This window comes from Amblyomma mixtum, chromosome 5 (assembly GCF_055824585.1).
Source record: "Amblyomma mixtum isolate Tamu chromosome 5, ASM5582458v1, whole genome shotgun sequence".
NCBI lineage: Eukaryota > Metazoa > Arthropoda > Arachnida > Ixodida > Ixodidae > Amblyomma > Amblyomma mixtum.
In genome coordinates this window covers 59453268-59471731 of record NC_143016.1, presented here as the reverse complement: position 1 = coordinate 59471731, position 18464 = coordinate 59453268, and the positions used below count along the sequence as shown (strand labels likewise).

General features: G+C 44.8%; 1 protein-coding gene across 3 annotated transcripts in view; it reads right to left on the bottom strand.

Annotated features, from left to right (window-relative positions):
* Nucleotides 1-232: 232 nt before the first annotated feature.
* Nucleotides 233-18464, bottom strand: part of LOC149342328 (zinc finger MYND domain-containing protein 11) — a 76053-nt gene continuing 57821 nt past the window's right edge. For 2 of the 3 annotated variants that reach the window (XM_089544622.1, XM_089544620.1), the window contains exons 6-13: nucleotides 17665-17703; nucleotides 11910-12093; nucleotides 8758-9013; nucleotides 7256-7661; nucleotides 6354-6449; nucleotides 3784-3942; nucleotides 2671-2844; nucleotides 233-1879 (exon numbers count right to left, since the gene is read on the bottom strand). In XM_089544622.1, the coding sequence (XP_089400748.1) occupies nucleotides 1757-1879; nucleotides 2671-2844; nucleotides 3784-3942; nucleotides 6354-6449; nucleotides 7256-7661; nucleotides 8758-9013; nucleotides 11910-12093; nucleotides 17665-17703 (1437 nt within the window). In that variant the 3' untranslated portion in view covers nucleotides 233-1756. The remainder of the gene's footprint in view (nucleotides 1880-2670; nucleotides 2845-3783; nucleotides 3943-6353; nucleotides 6450-7255; nucleotides 7662-8757; nucleotides 9014-11909; nucleotides 12094-17664; nucleotides 17704-18464) is intronic. The other variant, XM_089544621.1, reaches the window with a different exon arrangement.

The following is an 18464-nucleotide window of genomic DNA, read 5'->3' as shown; positions in this document are numbered from 1 at the left end:
TGCTCAGTGCAGCAATTTCCAGTGCACAGACATGTTTCTGCATGAGCAACCAAAGTTGTGCGTGAAGAAAGTTTTCCCTGATTCATAGCAGCACCCATGCTTTCCCAAATCTGCACTATCAACACCGAAAGTGAATGAGCCTATCTGGAGCAATGTAACACTGTTTGCTGCTTTTGAATTAGTCGGGTGTCCTCTTTAAACAACACAATCAGTATGATGGGCAAACAAACAATTACAGGTGGCGCCTGCTTTATTTTTTGCATCAGGAATGAAGACTCAAATATTTGGTCACAGTGATTCCACAGAAGTTCAGTGTCTTCAGTACATAAATTTATACCGGAGGGACAGTCTGAGAATGAGACAACTTAATGACTGGTAGGTTCATATGCTGCAGAATGCTATGTAAACAACGCCACACAAAAAAATGCAGTCACACTGCCATCCCATCAATCAGCTTTGGCAGAGACGGTCAGGAAAGGTTGTGCAACAATAAAAACCTGCCAATCTCTTCCGCTAGTATTATCTGCCCATCTCTGAACATGTGTGTGTGTGTGCGTAGCTCTTTTCAAAAAGATGAAGTAAGCGTGCAACTACAGTGACACTCTATAGCCCGTATTGACCTCATTATACCGATGGCACTTTGTGCCATTTAATAATGTTGTATTCCAAGACCGTCACATACCTTGTCTAAGAAAACTGCAGTCAAATTAAACACACATTCTTCTTACACACGTTTCACTCAAGCACTGTCCACTGTATATACAACACAACTAATGACACACTAGGCTTCAACTGCTCACATCAACATAAGGAGGTGTACCCTTGCATAAGCTACTGCTTGCCTCTGCAGATCTATGCATTCTTGGACCACAATACAGAAGCCCTAACATTTACCGGAGTAGGAAAGCGTTGCAAAATGTCACTGTGCAGGAAAAGGGTTCAAGACTCAGTTAACCACGCAAAAAGAAAGCTGGACAAATAACAGGAAAGAATCGAGAAACTTCAGTTGCCACTGCCACGGTCGTAACTCGTTAAATCAGGTTCTATGTACAAACAGGTCAGATATGCACTCCAGAGTCTCTTGAATAGCTGGCCAAGGATGGGGTCAATCTGCACCTTAACACCACACAACATTTGTTTCTCATGAAACTGGTGACACGATGGCAAGCTCGAGAACCTTCTCCACCCGTGAAACAGCAGTACAATATTTCAATCAAATGCCCTTCATTGTATGAAAGGCTCAACAATGGCGGCAAGGTCAAAAGAGAGCTTTTCACCTGCAGTCAGCAGTTTTTTTTAATCCAATATTGCTGCAGGCAGATTACGTCACGAAGGAACACGGAATAATACAAAAGCTGAAGCTGGTGTTCAAATTCTGTCCAAATTCCGCATCCAATCCGAAGCGCAGAAGGTTAAGAGATTTAAGAAGAACAAATTATGGCTGATGCACATCACTACCGGCAGCTGCATCCATCTCACCGTCGAATTCAGTATTGCACTAGTCAGAGGAGAATCGTGCTGAAGTGCAAGAAAGCTCCAACTTTGTTTGTTTTGTTTTTTTTTTTTCCCTTTGGGCCACTCTTAATGATACCTGTCAGCAACTGCTGCAAAACACTCCCTTTGCCCTCAAAATAAGAAACACGTTCATAGAAAAAGTACAGGAGGATGGTCTCTGCATGATGGTGGTGTGAAGAGGTCTCGTTGTGAGATACGCGACTGGTGAAGGCGGAGGAGACGAAAGATGACTGCTGTACAATCACTGCTTGCGTCGACACGAGCGCTTGTGTTCTTTGTGCCAGTGAACCTGCTGGCACTCAACACTGCAGTACAGGGTGTTCCAACAGCAGTGGTAGATGGCTTCCGCTTCACAGTTGTAGCACTGCAAAGGTGAGGTTTGGCGTTAGCACAGCTGAATGTAGTGAAGTGACATTAGCCCCTAAACTGACACGTTTCTTTTCTTGAAAGCGTTACCAAAATGGTTATTTAGTACCCGAGCTGCCATTAGTCAGCAAGCCAAAAATATGCTTTGGACGAGCCCCACTCGCCTTAGATTAGACACGGAGTGCCAAAAATCACCAATAAGCTCGACTCGCCATTGAGGCAGATATGACTGTCGGCTGGCTTATGCTTCTCCAAGTCTGCTAGGGGGTTAAACACCAGCTACGTGGCTAAAAAAATTGACTCAAGAAAGCTACCCGGTGTGAAAAGGTGATGGCGATCACTGACTTCATCCCACACTCTTTTCCCATGAGTGCACCTGCTCCCAAGCACACCTAGACCATACGACCCAAGCCCACATGTATAGTCAGCAGTAAAAGTCTACAAGACACATGTGCTTGGCAAGAAATTCACTGTAGCACCGCCTTGCAACCAAATCGCCTGGTACCGATACCAGCAAAAGAGCATTCAGCACGTCCCCTCAGCACTTGCAAGCATTTTGGGCGACTCGCATATGCGACTTAGCTGAAATAATAAAATGAAGGTTCTTCTGCACACGTGTCCTGCAGACATTTGCTTGCCAGCTATACCTTATCGCTAAAGCCCAAATGGGAAACAGTGCCTTAGGGCAACCGATGGATGCAGGAGTTTCCAGTTACAGCATATAACGGCAACAGCAACGCCATTCACTCAAAATGATCCCCCCATACAGCTTGGGCAGTGTGCACTTACCCACTGCTTCTTCTTGGTGTCTGAAATTTCCTGCCGGTGCCGCTCCTGCAGCTTCAGGACGTCCTGTTCGCGGGCCTCTTTGTCCCGAGCCTTGTGCTGCTCCAGTTCAACACGCATGCGTTCCAGCACGGCGCTCACTTCCTTCAACTTATCAGCCTCGCACTGTTTTTGGACCTGCGCAGAAGCCAAAGGAGTGCAAGTGAAACAAAGCCTATGAAGCGGCTGCACAGTTTTCTCAACGCCCTTAGTATATAAAGCAGTAGTCGTTAATCCTTTTTTTTGGCCTTGGGACACCCCCATAGGTGCCGACAAACCCCACATGTCATGGCTCCCACTCCTTCCTGCCTGACAAACACGCAAAAAAGAGAACACTGTGAACGGCCCCTCGGAAAATGCCCAAATTGAGTTCGTAATGACTGCTGCGATTAACTACTACATATGATTATACTCTATCTTCCAAGCTGTTTGCATCGCTGTGAAAGCTGCGACGATCTGAGCCAATCAGAATGCCATGCTCTACAAAACGGGTTCCTCCGCCTTGTTACCTCTCGACTGCTGGCTGCATCTCTGGGGAGAAAAGAGCACCAATCTCCAGCTGCTGCGCGCAGGAGACTTGGCAGACTCGGCGGGTGCCATGTTTACAAATGGCGCAGCACAATTTCTCGACAAGACTCTCCAGTGCTGTGTTCATGCGGACTTTGTCTGCTAATTTAATCAGTGAATGAAACGCTCGCTGTACTTTCGAAACACCATCCCGAACTATCTTTTCACTCATTGCAATAATTGACTGAAAAATAGTCGCAATACTGCACAGATATCTGAACGACTATTTGTTGTCTTCCTTGGCCTTAATTGGATGGGAGAGCTCTACCTTTCACAGCGCTGCAAACAGCTTGCGAGATGAAATACAATCACAAAATAAAGTGGGCAAAAGAAAGCACGAGGTTAAAGCATGTACGGGTTTAGATGCTTTGAGAACAGCACTCCAAGGATCCCAAGGGTTGTGTGAAGCTTTTTAAAAATTAAACAAGTTGGCACATCATGCAGGGAGGGGCATGAAAGGCGGAAGAATGAACTGATGCGCACTGACTAGGAACATGCAGGCATACACACCTCTTCCCGGACCTGCTGCACTAAGTGCTCCTTCTCCTCCCGATACTTGGCCTCCAGCTTCTCCCGAAGCTCCCTGAAGGCCTGCCGGTACTTGGTGTCACATTCGCATTTGACCGGAATCTCCTCCATGGCAGGTGTCTTGTTCATGCCTCCCAACATCTGAGCGTATAAAAGAGAGATGATGATGACGAATTTTTATGGCGCAAGGGCACCGGTGGCCAAAGAGCGCCATGGCACAAGGTTTTTTCTTCCACTCAAGGTGGGGTCAAAGACCCATTTCCCAAGCATTTCACCCTAAAGAAGCCGAGCACCAGGCAAGGGAAAGCTTCACCCATTGTATCACCCGCGGGTACCTGGTGGTACTGGGGATCGAACCCCACACCTCCCCCATGCCAGGCGGATGTTCAAACGACTAGGACTAGACCACCGCTGAGGTGTATCAAATAAAGACGGAAAACAAATTGGAGGATGCTTGAGCTTCGCATTTAATACCCCTGTCACACGGACACTTTCGATGCTCATTGAACTCGATCTGCATCGAGATTTTCGAGCACGCTCGAAGCATCCGGTGCTACACGGGCATTTTCAATGCTCCTTGAGAAGTTTCCCTCATGTGAGTTAGGTGGCGCCAAATGTTTCTCCAACAGCCATAACAAGGTGATGTCCGGCAACACTGTGCAGTCGGGGGCAGCGGCAGCCAAATCCGTAGCCAGACGTGCGACGCACCTCTGTGCCTCTGCTGTTGTGCGATGGAACCCGAGGGTCCGCAACGCCTCCGCGATTTCTGCGTAGACTACACCGTTTCTCTTCTGGTGCCGCAAATTATCTAGGCGGTCTAGCCAGCAGTCGATGAGAGCGGCTGTCTCGCGCTCGCTCCACAGTGTGCGCGTCGACGAGCAGGAGGACGCCATCTTTGTTGTTTACACTGACGGCGAAGCTTGGAGCGTGGTGCCGAGATTATATATAAATATGTTTGCATATAAGCAGGCATAGTGCCTGAAAATGTTCTGTCTTGCATTTTAATCAATTACAACAACAACAGTTGTAGTTTTGTTTTGTTAACTAGTGTTTATTTTTATAGCTTCGTGAGAGCGAGAGTGCTTTCGATTATGCTTGGAACCTCAAGCACTCTTGAGGGGCCGGCATCGAGTCAAGCAGGATCGAGCTCGATTGCGCTTGAAAGTGGCCGTGTGACAACCGTCGATCTGCATTGAGTTCGATGAGCATTGACTCAATGAGGATCGAAAGTGCCCGTGTGACAGGGGTATAAGAGTGGAACATGACAGAGTGTTGCAGCGCTGCCAGGGAGTCCACCCGAGTCCACCCGCTTGTTGGGCTTTGCCATTGGAAACACCTTTGAACATACGCATTTTTGAGGAAAGGAAATGGTGTTTTTGAGGAAAGGAAATGGCCCAGTAATTGCCTCACATCTGGGTGGACACCCGAGAACCATGCTGTAAGGGAAGAGAGGAAGGTGGGAGTGAAGAAAGAGGTGTCCTAATGAAGAAAACGAAAATTGGCTTTGAGGAAAGGAAATAACGCAATAACTGTCTCACATATCTTGGTGGACACCCGCAACCCCTGATTATAGGGCACTGGTTCAAATCCCTGGCGCGAGCTAGGCTCTGGCTCATAAGTTTACTGGCGCGAGCTAGGCTCTGGCTCATAAGTTTATGCTGCATGAAATGCTGAATTGTATAACACCATCGGGAACATTCAGCAGCAGACCGATTTAAGAAGTCCCGATTATTTCCAACATGCGGTGCTGACTACGCCGATGGCTTTTCGGATGAAAATTAACGCTTTCTTTTAAACCCTTGTCTGTGTAACGTAATTCTCACCAACCCCAGCAAGTATTGAATGCGGCAGCTCAATCCATACAAATCAACAAATCAACAGTTTCACTGTCAACAGTTTCACTGGTATGACAAAACTTGTCTAAGAAGCAGCCATGTACCAGCACTGTGGGGATTGACCGCAAACGTTTTCTCCAATTTATTAACACAAGAAGGATACCACTGTTGCAAATTTTGTTCATAAGGAACATTTACATTCACATAACATTTCCATTTTCATAATGAACATTTTACACAAACTTTATGAACTTTACATGAACATTTACGATTAGCACAAATGATGACGATATGATTTTAATGGTGCAAGGGCAATGTGGCCAAAGAATTCCATGGCTTGACTTCCATGAGCATTTATACTACAATTTTATTCATGATGAACACCAAATTCGTCTCATAGTACACAGATGAATGCTGGCGGAATATCATTTTTATCCGAACCGTTACCTGATATGTTTTAATGACCACCCAGGTGCACTGTGTTATGGAACTAGACAAAACTTCACAACCAATGCTGATTTTTGTACACCTTGCAGATCATACAGTGAGCTGCAAAAAAAGAGAATGACACCATCGCACCACAGGCATTATTTTTATGCAATGCAATCTGCTGCAGATTCTTAATTTTGTACTGATGCTACCATGAAATCTGTGGAAATCAGAATATTTAGATGGTTTTTATTCCTCTAGCACAATACATTCAGCTAGCAAACAAACCTTTCTGTGAGTCTGTGTTGATGTGGAAACTCTACTGCTGGGGGACTCTTGGCAGGATGATGATACTACGTTGTGGTCCTCAGATGATGACTCATCCTGGAAAGAAAAGGCAATGAGTAGAACTCACAAACTTGGTCATTAACAGGACACACCCTCTTTCTTCAACCGTTGCTTTGCCTATGCATTCCGCTTAACCAGCTTTCTTTTTACCTCAGTCACCTATAACTATCAAGTGTTTCACGCACCTGGTAGACTAATTTCAGTCCCTAACAGCAACAATCACAAAAAATTTTGAATGATCGCAAACCTAAGAACATAACTGTCATAGGATTGATAACACTTTTCTCGACTCATCCCTACCACTTAAGGTCAGTACCACCAATGCACAATTAGAAGTCTTGCAACTGGTAATAATTTTTTGCTGTGTTCTTATTTTCTGTTTATAATGGTACATACCTATGCATTTCACCCCTTCCCTCTATAATGCCATTTTGCATCACAGGTACTAATGAAATGAAGTGAAACGTGGGTCCATCCAACAGCAAACTGTGGTGTACTAAAGCCGCATCCCATTAAAAGATATCACACTTCATTGCACTTTTAGTACGATTTTACCTTGCCAATTGTGATCTATTCATAATGCAATATGACTTACTCTTCTGACAGAAAGTAGATGCAAGACTGTGCTTGCACTCTGCATAATCAGGCATTGCCGCTGCACACACCCTGGCACTACTTTCTTATGCGAAATACTCTACTGGCTTCTCCATTTTACACGACAGCAACTGATAGCCCGCTTGCACCAGTGGGGAATTTCCCTCCTTGTAAATTCTTGCTGCATGGTCTAGACGAAACCGGCAGTCTACTTCCTACAATAGATAGATAAACAAGTGGCAGCAGACCTTTAAGCGAAGCCTTTTAGGAGGTGAAGATGAAGAAGGTGCCTCTTCCTCCGAGGACTCCTCCTGTTCCTCAGAGCCTGACTTGTCCTCTTCCTTCTCACCGTCATCATCATCATCATCATCATCCTCAACTTCCTTCTCCTCTTCCTCATCTCCAGATGTAGAGTGGGTAGGCGCGGGAGGAGGTGGAGAAGGCGGAACCACGCGGGGAGGCCGGCCCCTCTTTCGCGGCACGCTAGTTGATGCCGTGCCTTCACCGGCGCGGCCGCCCCTTCGCTGCTGCTCAAGCAGCTGCTGATGCCGACGCAACTCGTCCAACGCCTTGTTCAGTGCTGTCGTGCGCTTGGCTGCTATCACCTTCAGGCTTGTCGTGATTGGCTTTATGTTTGCCTTGTCCACAAGGGCCCTGGGCAGACAGCAAATAAACCCCAGTCAGCAGCACCTCCCAAGATCAAAGAAAATGGTGGATGTAGGCATGTAGGCCCCAATGGTAGATGCATGGAATAGAGTCACTGAAAATTTTTTCAGAGTACTACAACCCTCTTATCACCGCCACCGGATTCAACAGTCATATGGCTGCCGCTACCTAACATTTCCAGCACAACAATCTCATGTTTGTGGCATCCTGGGTATCTGCCCTTGCAACATCATTATTATGAGTAATAAATTAAATTTCTGCACAGTGGGCACAGCTAGGTTGAAGATATTGTGAACAAACGCTCAGACAAAATGGGGAAAAAATTTTCATAACTTGTTTAAGTAGCATCTTGCACATGTACACAAGTCCTACAGAAGAGCTCAGAGTCTTTGGAGGGACGCTGCTCTATGCCTATTCCCTACCAGTGTTGACGCTTGCTGTTCTGACAACATTAGGCCAGAGCAGCCACGTTCCTTCCATGCCTGGAAGCGTTGCAAAAGGGAATGCCATATTCTGAAAGTGTTCCAGTAACTACAGCACGGAAAGCAGCTTAGCCTCACCTGGGGCTATACACAATGACTACTGATGGCACTACAACTGATGTCAGAGCTGCACTCCTATCACAGCACCATAGGCCCACCCTGAGTCTCTGCTTTGCAGTCCGCTCAAGGCAATGCAATACCTCACCTGTTCATTCACCTTCCTGCACAAGTAACTTGCTAGGGAACACGGATCGCTACTCCGACAAGCGCAATTTCAACCATGGACACACAACTTAGGCACAACACAACATACAATGCCCTGAATTGAATAATGAATAACGAATAATGTCATGAATTTTATTAACACCAGAGCACACTTAACATGAAAAACAACCTGTGTTTAGAGCTTTCTAAATTTTAGTGTCATGGAAAGATTATTTGTAAGGAAACAAAACTGAAAACAACCACTAAGGCCAGGAACACCAAGTATTAATGTATTACAGAACCTTTCAACTACAGCTGCCCTTTCGTGCAGCAATCAGATGAGAGCCAAGTTTGAAAGTTCCTGCACTTCAGCAGCCAAAGTGCCAGTCAACACTCACCTCTGATGGTAGCCACCAAAGAAGCGAACGTCGTAGCACTGGTCATCGACCCGGATGACCTTGGCTGGCCAGAAGGGGAATCCTTTTTGCTTGGCAAAGACCAAATCGTGTGGCGGGTCGCATGGCTGGCAGAACCAGTACTTGTCACGCTTCTCGTTGGACATGCGGTAGCAGGCACTGCATTGCCGGATTTCGTTGAGGTCGTAGCTGCAGTCGCGCAACATCTGACGGGCCATGTCGGCCATGCAACTGTGTACTGCAGAGGAGAAGGAACAGAGAAGGGAGGGGGAAAAAAAGATGGCAGAAGGGATGTGTTTAGGAACTCGGCTGTCCAGAAACACTATTGATGGCTGCCAACTTGTTTTCACAAGAATACAGAAACAATATTTTCCAGCTTGCAAAATGATGTTCCTGGTGACACTGCCATAAACCAGCAAAAGTTTGACGGGTGTCTTCACACACACTTTGGGTTCACACCTTTTTGTATGCACAGCTCCATCCGTACCCATTTGTAATGAATGCAGTACTCTTACTAATTTGAATATCTGGTTTATCCGAAACACAGCTTTGGTCTCCTCAATATCATGCATATTAAAAAGGCTCCCCTTAATACTACACATACAGTCAAACCTCCATGTAATGAACATGGCTATTATGAATTATTGGCTACATTGAACTGTTTCTAAATATTTATAATAAACACATGAAATTCTTACTTTGCGTATCAAACGCGGCTGGCCATAAAACGGATATCGAACTGCCAAGCTGTGCCCACTCGGATGACAGGAGGTAGGCTTCGCCTCACTACTCACTAGTGGCAAAGCGGCGAGCATTCATGCCATGGTTCATGCTTAATCTCACAACAGTGTTCCTGTATATGCTCCCTGCAGGAGCATAGCTCTGTTGCGAAGTGCCAAGCTCTGCAGCAAAGCCGTTCCTTGCGTGGCAGGAGCCAGGGTTAGGGCATTGCTGGCAGTGTTCGGTACTTCACTTGCTTTTCTTAGCCTGTGAGGTATGATGGATCAGAAACGACACTTTCCTGTTTTAAGTTCATGGCAAATGATGCAAGATTTCAGAACCCTTTCAAAGAAAAATACTACACTGAAAGCTCGATCATGACATAACTCGTCCAGAAATATTCGGCGATTTGCCCAGTATTTTGCTGCACCATAGCATGAATGGGGTCACCATGCATTTAATAAAGTGTTCATATAAGTTGTGCTCACAGTAGCCTGCGATTTCTACTCTATCCAAGGCGTAAGGCATCGGCGGTTATGGTGTGTCTTGGTACTGTTGCCACCCCCAGCAAATCTCGCACATGCGCAGATGTGTACCTGGCACTCCAGTAATGGTAACGTAGTATATGCCATGCTAAATACAGACCTCTAGCATAGCGTGTACTGCCACCGCTACCACATACTACTCGCTGCCAGTCACAGTGGCAGTACCAGAGTTCATGGGTAGATGGTGCCAAGTGCCTGAACATAAAGCCTCTGGGAGATACTATGCGCATGTGAAGAAATGTAGAAGAACTTCTTGCTGGGCGAGTTGGTGCATAGCTTTCTTGGGATGGCGTTGCGCACACGAACAAACATACACAGGAAGAGGCAGAAGACAGAAAGAGCGCTCTTTCTGTCTTCTGCCTCTTCCTGTGTACGTTTGCTCGTGTGCGCAACGCCATCCCAAGAAAGCATGCGAAGAAGCAGCGCTGCATTTGTGATGACGGCTCCGCCATAACAAATCGGAACATTTAATGTCAGCACGATCGTGTGATCGCCACTCTGTGACTAGCGTTACAAGCAGCGCGGGCAAAACTGTCATGCAATGCTCCCTGGGGAAGCATATACAGGAACACTATCCCACACTTGCTAACAGCACCACGGAAGATACAGTGGCGTCAAAAGTTGGTGGCCAGGCAGTCGACACCCCTCTCACACCCAATCATCGATGATGCCCTGCACGATCAGTTGTAGCCTTACAGAAGCCATCCTGTGCTCACATCAGCTGTCAAGGAAGTGGTGAAAATGGCAATAGCTTTCGCTCTGGCATCCTTTTTTTTTCACGCAACACTACTATAGTGAGAGGAAGCCACTCTATCTGGCATTTGACCTGCCGCCGTCGCATGATGGTGGTGATGTGCGTGGAAGCCAACCTAACTGGTGTTAGGTGCGGTTTCTTGTGGCCTCCGCTGTCACTGCCACCGGCTTCGAAACAACGCTGAACTTCGGAAGAGATTTCTCCCAGTTGTCGTCCTTTCATTCAGTATACCGCTCTTTTCGTGTGCGAGTTTTTGGTGAAAATTTACTACGAATTTCAGCTACGGCAAATTATTATTATTTTTTTTACCTGTTTGCTATAACAAGGTTTGACTGCAATTTGAACAAATTTTCAGCCCCCTAACCTCCCATTCCAAGACAATGAAAATGAGCGCATGTGTATATGCAGCCTTCTTGACTGCCATGTTTGGCCTCTCGGTTGCACTTGACAAAAGCACTTCATTGCACTCTTTGCGTGATGAAAGTACACCTAAAGATCACCTATGAACCACACCTTCAGAGCCTCCTCACTTCACTGCCTGCAATTGAAAAGTGGCCACAAACAGGTAAACAAGCAAGATCACCTTAATATGTTGCATTTACATATGCCATGAGCCAGACTTCCAAAATATAGAACAGAATGAGATTTTGCAAGTTTGTTGAAAGCTCTGCCCCTGCCCTCCATATATGTCTGTTTATGAAGCTGTTTACAGTAGGCAGGAGAAAGTCTATCAATTGGCTACAATGTCAGAGCGCACATATCTTTTTTTTTTTTAATTCTATATTCTTGTTTTTGTATGAGCGTTTTGTTTGTTTGTTTTTCACTGTATTGCTGCGCTGTATTTTGTGTATTATATACTATTAACCAGCACACCATGAACCCAACAGCTAATAATGTATAACTAGGAGCAATCATTTTTGTACTACTAATTAGTTTGCTGCACTGTACATTTTTTTTCTGAAATTTTTGTAACCACTCCCCTCTATAATGCCTTTGGCCCTGAGGTTACATGAAATAAATAAATAAATAAATAAATAAATAAATAAATAAATAAATAAATAAACAACAATTAAAAAAAAAGAGAGACCACAGACACAAAAGGAGAGCCTACGCACTGCCGTAATAGATGACAACGTTGTGCACGATAGTCTGGGCATCAGCATGGAACTCCTCGAGGCTCATGTACTCGCTGTTTCGCGTTTTCTCCTCCATGGTGATGAGGTCCATTTTTTGGTAGATCAGATGGTTCTGCTTCCAAGCGTCCCCTTCAGCCGACAGCAGCCGATGCAGGTCTTTCGTCTAAGCAGCGGGGGACAAGTAAGGCACGCACCAGTCCTTGAATGCAGCACACATCCACCAATCAGGCACAAGAGCTTACAAGCACACACGCACACACACACACACACACACACACACGGCTGAGGAATGCAGAGTGGCAGCCATCCAAAGAGGGAAGAAATTACATTTCAGTTAGCGCAATGCATTCTCCAAGTGCATTCACGTTTCGTTTGCACACTGCATTGAAACAGCAAATTCACTGCACTGCAGGCTGTTTCATAACTTCACATATCTTTTGCGTAAACTTGCAAAGCTGCTGGTGGTAGCACTACGAGGGCGGAATTGAGATGGATTAGGATAGTGAGGCTCCATCCCAGAGAGACCTAATTTTCTCTATACTCCCAAATCAATGAAATGTTCATAAGGACAGAGTTACTGAAATTGTTCTATGTCAAGAAATGCTTTGAGAGTGCACAAAACAAATAACGCGCAATGTCCCTGAAACTGAAGTCCTGCTACATCTTCACACATAGAAAATGAAATTTTTCAATGTGTGGTCTTCGGAAATTGCGAGCGAACTGTACTTCTGACAGTCTTGGTGTATCGCAAATTCTGTGGATTTCCAATGACGAATCATGAATAGGAGAGATCAGAAGGACGGAGCTTCTGTTGTTGCAACGCCGCGTTTCTCTGACCAAAGGCAAAAGCACACGAGGCAACAAATGAGGCAAACAAGGAAATAAACTTAAAAGTTAATTTTCTTACCTATAACTTTTTCTGCGATTGATATCACTCATCCCTTTGACAACATTTTGTAACGCATGACAGTGAATGATACTGTTTTTTGCACACAATTCCAAGACACACAGGATAGCAAAAAAGCCCTCAATTTTTTACGCTTGAATGTTATTTTTGTAACAAACATTTTTGCATGTAAATATGCACATTAGAGTTTAACTTTTATTTCCAATATTACTGGACACCTAAAACATTAACTGAGTTTTTGTGCACAGACCAAGGCTTTTTGCAAACATGCAAAACTTATGCACTTGGTTATTAATTACTGAAAACCCCGTGAATGACTTTAAATAGCATAAGCACGACACTTTTAGTTGGCCGTGCCGTAGCGTCCCTTAGGGCCACGCGTAAACGGTACCACCATCTAGTGACAAGACGCCAAAGTACATCAACGCTGTGAAGAAATTTTCATCCGTAATTACTGTTAACTAGCGTGGGTGCATTGCGAGCCTTTTTTCGTTCGAAGAAGAAAAACTATGCAAATAGAAGAAAACGTAAGAAGTGACTAAAAGCTAGACAACTGCTTCACCAGGTGTTGCTCTTGCGAGGTAAACACAGGGCATTTAGTTAGGCCTAAGAGCTTGAAAATCGACAAATGATCTGAAAAACCGGGGCTAGTTATCACTTATACCTCTACGCGTGGCCGAGAATGTGCGAAATAAAAGCGAACCACTACCATTAGAGCGAGCTATCGCGTCGAAGAATCCAGCGGTGACATGCATTTTTATTCCGAAGTGGGCAAGCAGGGTGCCGCCAACGCAACCCGTAATGTGCCCGTAGTGCACGCACGCAACACCATACGTGCATACGTACGCAAGCGGCCCAGTGGTACGGAACGTTCTGCGCATGCGCACTCGCGACCCGCAACGTTCCTGCGTACGTAAGCTCATTCCATACGGCCAATTAAAAGTGTCTTTTATGAAGATGTTAATTGTTATTACTCAACAGTTATACAATCTAACCTTAAATAAGATGCAGCTCTGAAATGAGCATAAAAAGTTACGTAACTGCACCAAATTAGGTTTTATTTCATGCATAAATAAAAAATTGTGTTAACAGCCACATCCCCCAACAATGCACTGTGCCACTGATTCATTACGGCATCACTTAAGCCCAAAGCTAACGTAAATGATCTGCTGCATTGCATAAAAGTACTGAGTACTTTCACTAAGACATCATCCACCTTCATGACCAAAAATTTGATAAGTGAGATGTTCCAAGATACACAAAACTGAAAGTGTCAAGCCTTTGCAAAAGCCAAAGTTTCTCAAACACTATGCATGCACATGCCTGGTGCATTGCATGACCTACAATGAGCTTTCAATGCTTAACAGCCGCACCAAAATCAACATCTTCGTCACCAGCCTTTACATCCACTGGAGGGCAAACGCCCATCCCACTATCCTCTAAGTGTCCTGCACGAATTACTGGCACCTGGGCCCAGCTCACACAGGACAGGCCTATGTTGGGAAGGGCATGATAGAATACAGGTATATGTTATGGCCTTTGTGACATATGGGCCACATAGGACAGTAGACTGTTATATAAGAGGTGTATCCTCAACATTACACTTTTCTTTTTCTTTCCCTCCACTGCCAGCTTTGCTGCCATTCTGCACACCACAGCCAGGCAAAAAATGGTGCACAGATTGAGTGGCTGCAAAGTAGTACCACGCGCAAGACATACAAAGCCAAGCTTTCACACTCTCGGTCAAGCAAGCAATGCAGCTGCTGCCCTTGCCACTACCAATGTCCAGATGGCTTTGTAGCATTAATGGCCACACTATGCAGCTCGGCAGTCATTGCTAGTACCAGGCTTTGCATTTTTCCCCGCTAGAAGTCTCGGCAGTGAGAATACAAACAAGTGCACACATGCAAATGGAAGCAGGGTGACCCCGAAATGAGCATGTGCATGTATCTATCCTCAATGTGCCACTTAAATGATTTTGCAGCACTGACATGACGTGAAATTATCGAACACTGTTCGGTGGACGTGGATCTTGTGCAAGACAAGGGAAGCCAGATTTGATCACTCATTGCCATTTCGCAACTTTCATGGCATTACTCATTGCCATTTCACAGCTTTCATGGCACGGGCAGTTCAGTGCCCATGCTCACCTTTTTGCATGTTTGTCCCACATGCAAAAAGCTGATTCACTAAAACAGAGCTAAAATAAATTTGTTTCTAATATTGGCAACGTGGCCTTGAGCAGAAAGAAAAGTTTTGTTGCAAATGCTTGTTCCCCTGGTCACATGTGGGGCATAGCACCACACTCAAGTGTTGATTACCAAAAGCAGGAATTGTAAAGGTCTCAAGTGTCGGACCATTGCGGCTCTTTCTTTGCTACGTAGTACTGCAACCGTTCTTCCAGTTGAAACTGAAACAATTAAGCATCATATTTTCCACAGAATCATTCCGGGATGTGAATGTTCAGCAACAGCTAAAAAGGGATGAACAATTCAAATATCCAATAAGAAACTAAACAGATCTTACAAGTGTACTAATCATACTGGAACTTTTTGGAAATTACAACAAAACTACTTATCTGATGTTTTTCATAATCCTATGCCATGCCTATAGTGCCTTCATCAAGCATGATGTAAAAAGAAAGTGAAAGTTTACTACACTCAGGACTCGAAAGAAACCAATGTGCCAGCCTTCTGACTCTGATTTCACTTTGGTTCTGTTTGTTTACTTGCTGCAATATAAAACAGGGGTACACAAATTATCCAAGGTAACATGTATACAAAACGTCACACAGTGGCACATACCACAACATATGTAAGCTAACCCATGCAGTAGCCAGCATGTTTCTTAGATAAAAAATTTTTCGAAGCCCAAAAACTAGTATGTTCTACAGATCTCTGTACGAAGACTTACGACTTCATTGGCACACAACGGTTCAATGTACACCGATAGGAAGCTTCGTCTTAAATTGACCACAAATTGCGCTCACAAACAGACACTGAAGACGAGGTCGACGATACTGGCACAAACTTGCAACTGATTTTACTGCCTTGAAACTAAAAGCTTATACAGGCAGTAACAGAAAAACATGCCCCAAAAAGAGGAATTCAAGAGAAGCCTGCAGTGCTCATATCATGCGAAATGCTGCAGAAATTTTCTTTCAAATTATACTAGGGAACTGACATCACTGATGCAGGCATCACCGGTTCTCTTGATTTGGTACGCTTCCAACAGCTCACGTGCTACTATTCTGTTCCTGCTCTTGCCTATAATCTTGATATTCTCAAGTCATGGCTCGCAAACTTTGCAATGTAGTGAGCGGGCAGCTTCGCTCCTTCTTAGTTTTTTATCGATAGCCCATGCATCCTTGCGCAGTGATTAACATAACCACCTGATAGTACTAAGTAGGTTCATCCACACTTCAGCAGAATTTGGTACGCAGCCGTGGCACATTTCACAAACTCTCTGGCATGCTTTGTTCCGCATCCACCTGGTCGAGCTCCTTCGGCACTGATCTTGGGGGGCATAAGCCCGGTGAGCTTTAGTGGTGCTGAAAACACCACAGGAATGCCATGCCTGTTTGCTGCCTTCATTATATTGCTGTACCACATCAAGAGAAATGGTGATGCCTGCATCAGTGATATATCAGCTTCCTTGCATAATTTGAAAAGAAAATTTCTGCAGTTTCCTTGAATGATTTGGAAAGAAAATTCTTGCAACATTTAGCGCGGCATGAGCACTGGGTTGACTTGTATCTCTCTTTTTGGAGCGTGTTTTTCTGTCATTGCCTTTATAAGGATTTACTTTCAAGGCAATAAAATCAGTTGCAAGTTTGCACCAGTCTCGTCAACCTCTTCTCCCGTGTCTGCATTGTGTGTTAGCGCAATTTAGAGTCAATTTAAAACCATGAACCAACTTGCCCAGCCAGAAGTACTTCTAAGAGGCTTTTCAGTGTGTTGCTTAACAGAGTACACTGTGGGGCCAGTTGGTCATACATAATCTGAATGAAAAAACGTAGCGTTGAAACAGGACACGGAAAGATGCGTCCCCCGTCCTGTCCTCATCTTTCTGTGTACAGTGGTGAGCAGCCTTGTCTAGAGCGCTTGAGCAGTGCGCACTTGGTAACAAAAACCAAAATTTGAGAGCCGCCCCTCATTACAGGGCAAAGTTTTCGTGCCTGCTTTGTTTACGAGGCTATCTGGCGCTACTTCCGTGCAAGCGTTGCAGCTAGACCGTAGAGGCTGCCACAAAATCTGGATTTGTTTGCAAGGAAGTGCACCGCCCGAGCGCTCTAGACAAGGCTGCTCACCACTGTACTGTTTCAACGCTACGCTTTTTCGTTCAGATTAAGTGTGTTACTTGTCTGAGACTATGAGCACACTAGACCCGGACTACGCGCCCACAGCATTAGGACAACAAGTGCGGTCTATGTACCCATAGCATTAGCGAAACAAGTGCAGTCCCCTGAACTAATCTTATTTTTACTGCCGAGCAGAGCCTTTCATAACCTGGGCACCAAGCATTTCATGCTTAAGGCCAATATGAAACAAAGCATGGATGGCACAAAACGACAGCATGCACAATCAAACCGCATAAAAACATGAGTGACTATGTTTTCAGCAAACAAAGTAAAATGGCCAAAAAAGAAATAAAAATTTTGCTTGGCAGATTGAAAAACAAAGGAGTGCATTCATTCCAGCCAGCAGCCACATTCAAGCAAGCAGCACTGGCAGAGCAAAAAGAACAATGGTAGAGGAGGAGGAGGAGGAAGTTTGGGCGGAAGGCGGGAAGGGATGTGAAGATGCTTGATTGAGGTGGTTCCTTTACCTGGGCCTGCCGTGGCAGATGAGGGCTTTGAGGGGCAATCTATCAGATTCCACATGAAAAGTGCACATGTCAGCTGTCTCTCGCAACGAGGAGGCTTGCACAGAACTCAAGACAATAGGCTAAACAACACGGAGAATGGCATAGGCTCTAGGTCAGATTCAGAAACAAGTCTACAATTGACCTTGTCATAGATAGAGGAAGCCTGCTTGCTTGACTGGGCATTCTGCCTTTACCTCTCCATTGTGCACTTATGCGAAAGCCGCACAAGTGCACAACACAGACTGATCAGAAACCATGCACTGCACATGAAAAAAATTTTTTTTTGGCCTGATCAAAAGCATAACAGCACACCTCTAATAAAACGATGGCCAATGTCGTATTTTACATAGGTACAAACCGACTGGAGGAGGATAAACTTGTTTAAAGAAAAAAAAAGGATTAAAATGATGATAAACAAATCACTTCCATTTAAGATGCCTAAATAGCTAGCAGGCATTGTTGAGGCATTACGAGCTTGCCGATGTTCCATCTTCAACACTGATCTACAGCAGCAATTTACTAAGAGGCAACAAACCATAGTGCCCAACTATTTTTCTGTTAGCCTTTTGAAGTGTGGCCCTTTTTTTTTTTACATGACTTACCTTGAGGAAGTGATATAGATTACCATAACCACTGAAGCTGCCAAGCACCAATATTACACTATTACTTCACCATGACCATGTACACAATAAAGGCAATGACAATAGTAGTCTCATGATTCCTTTAAAGGTCACACTAACACAAAATGAATCTGTTTTTCA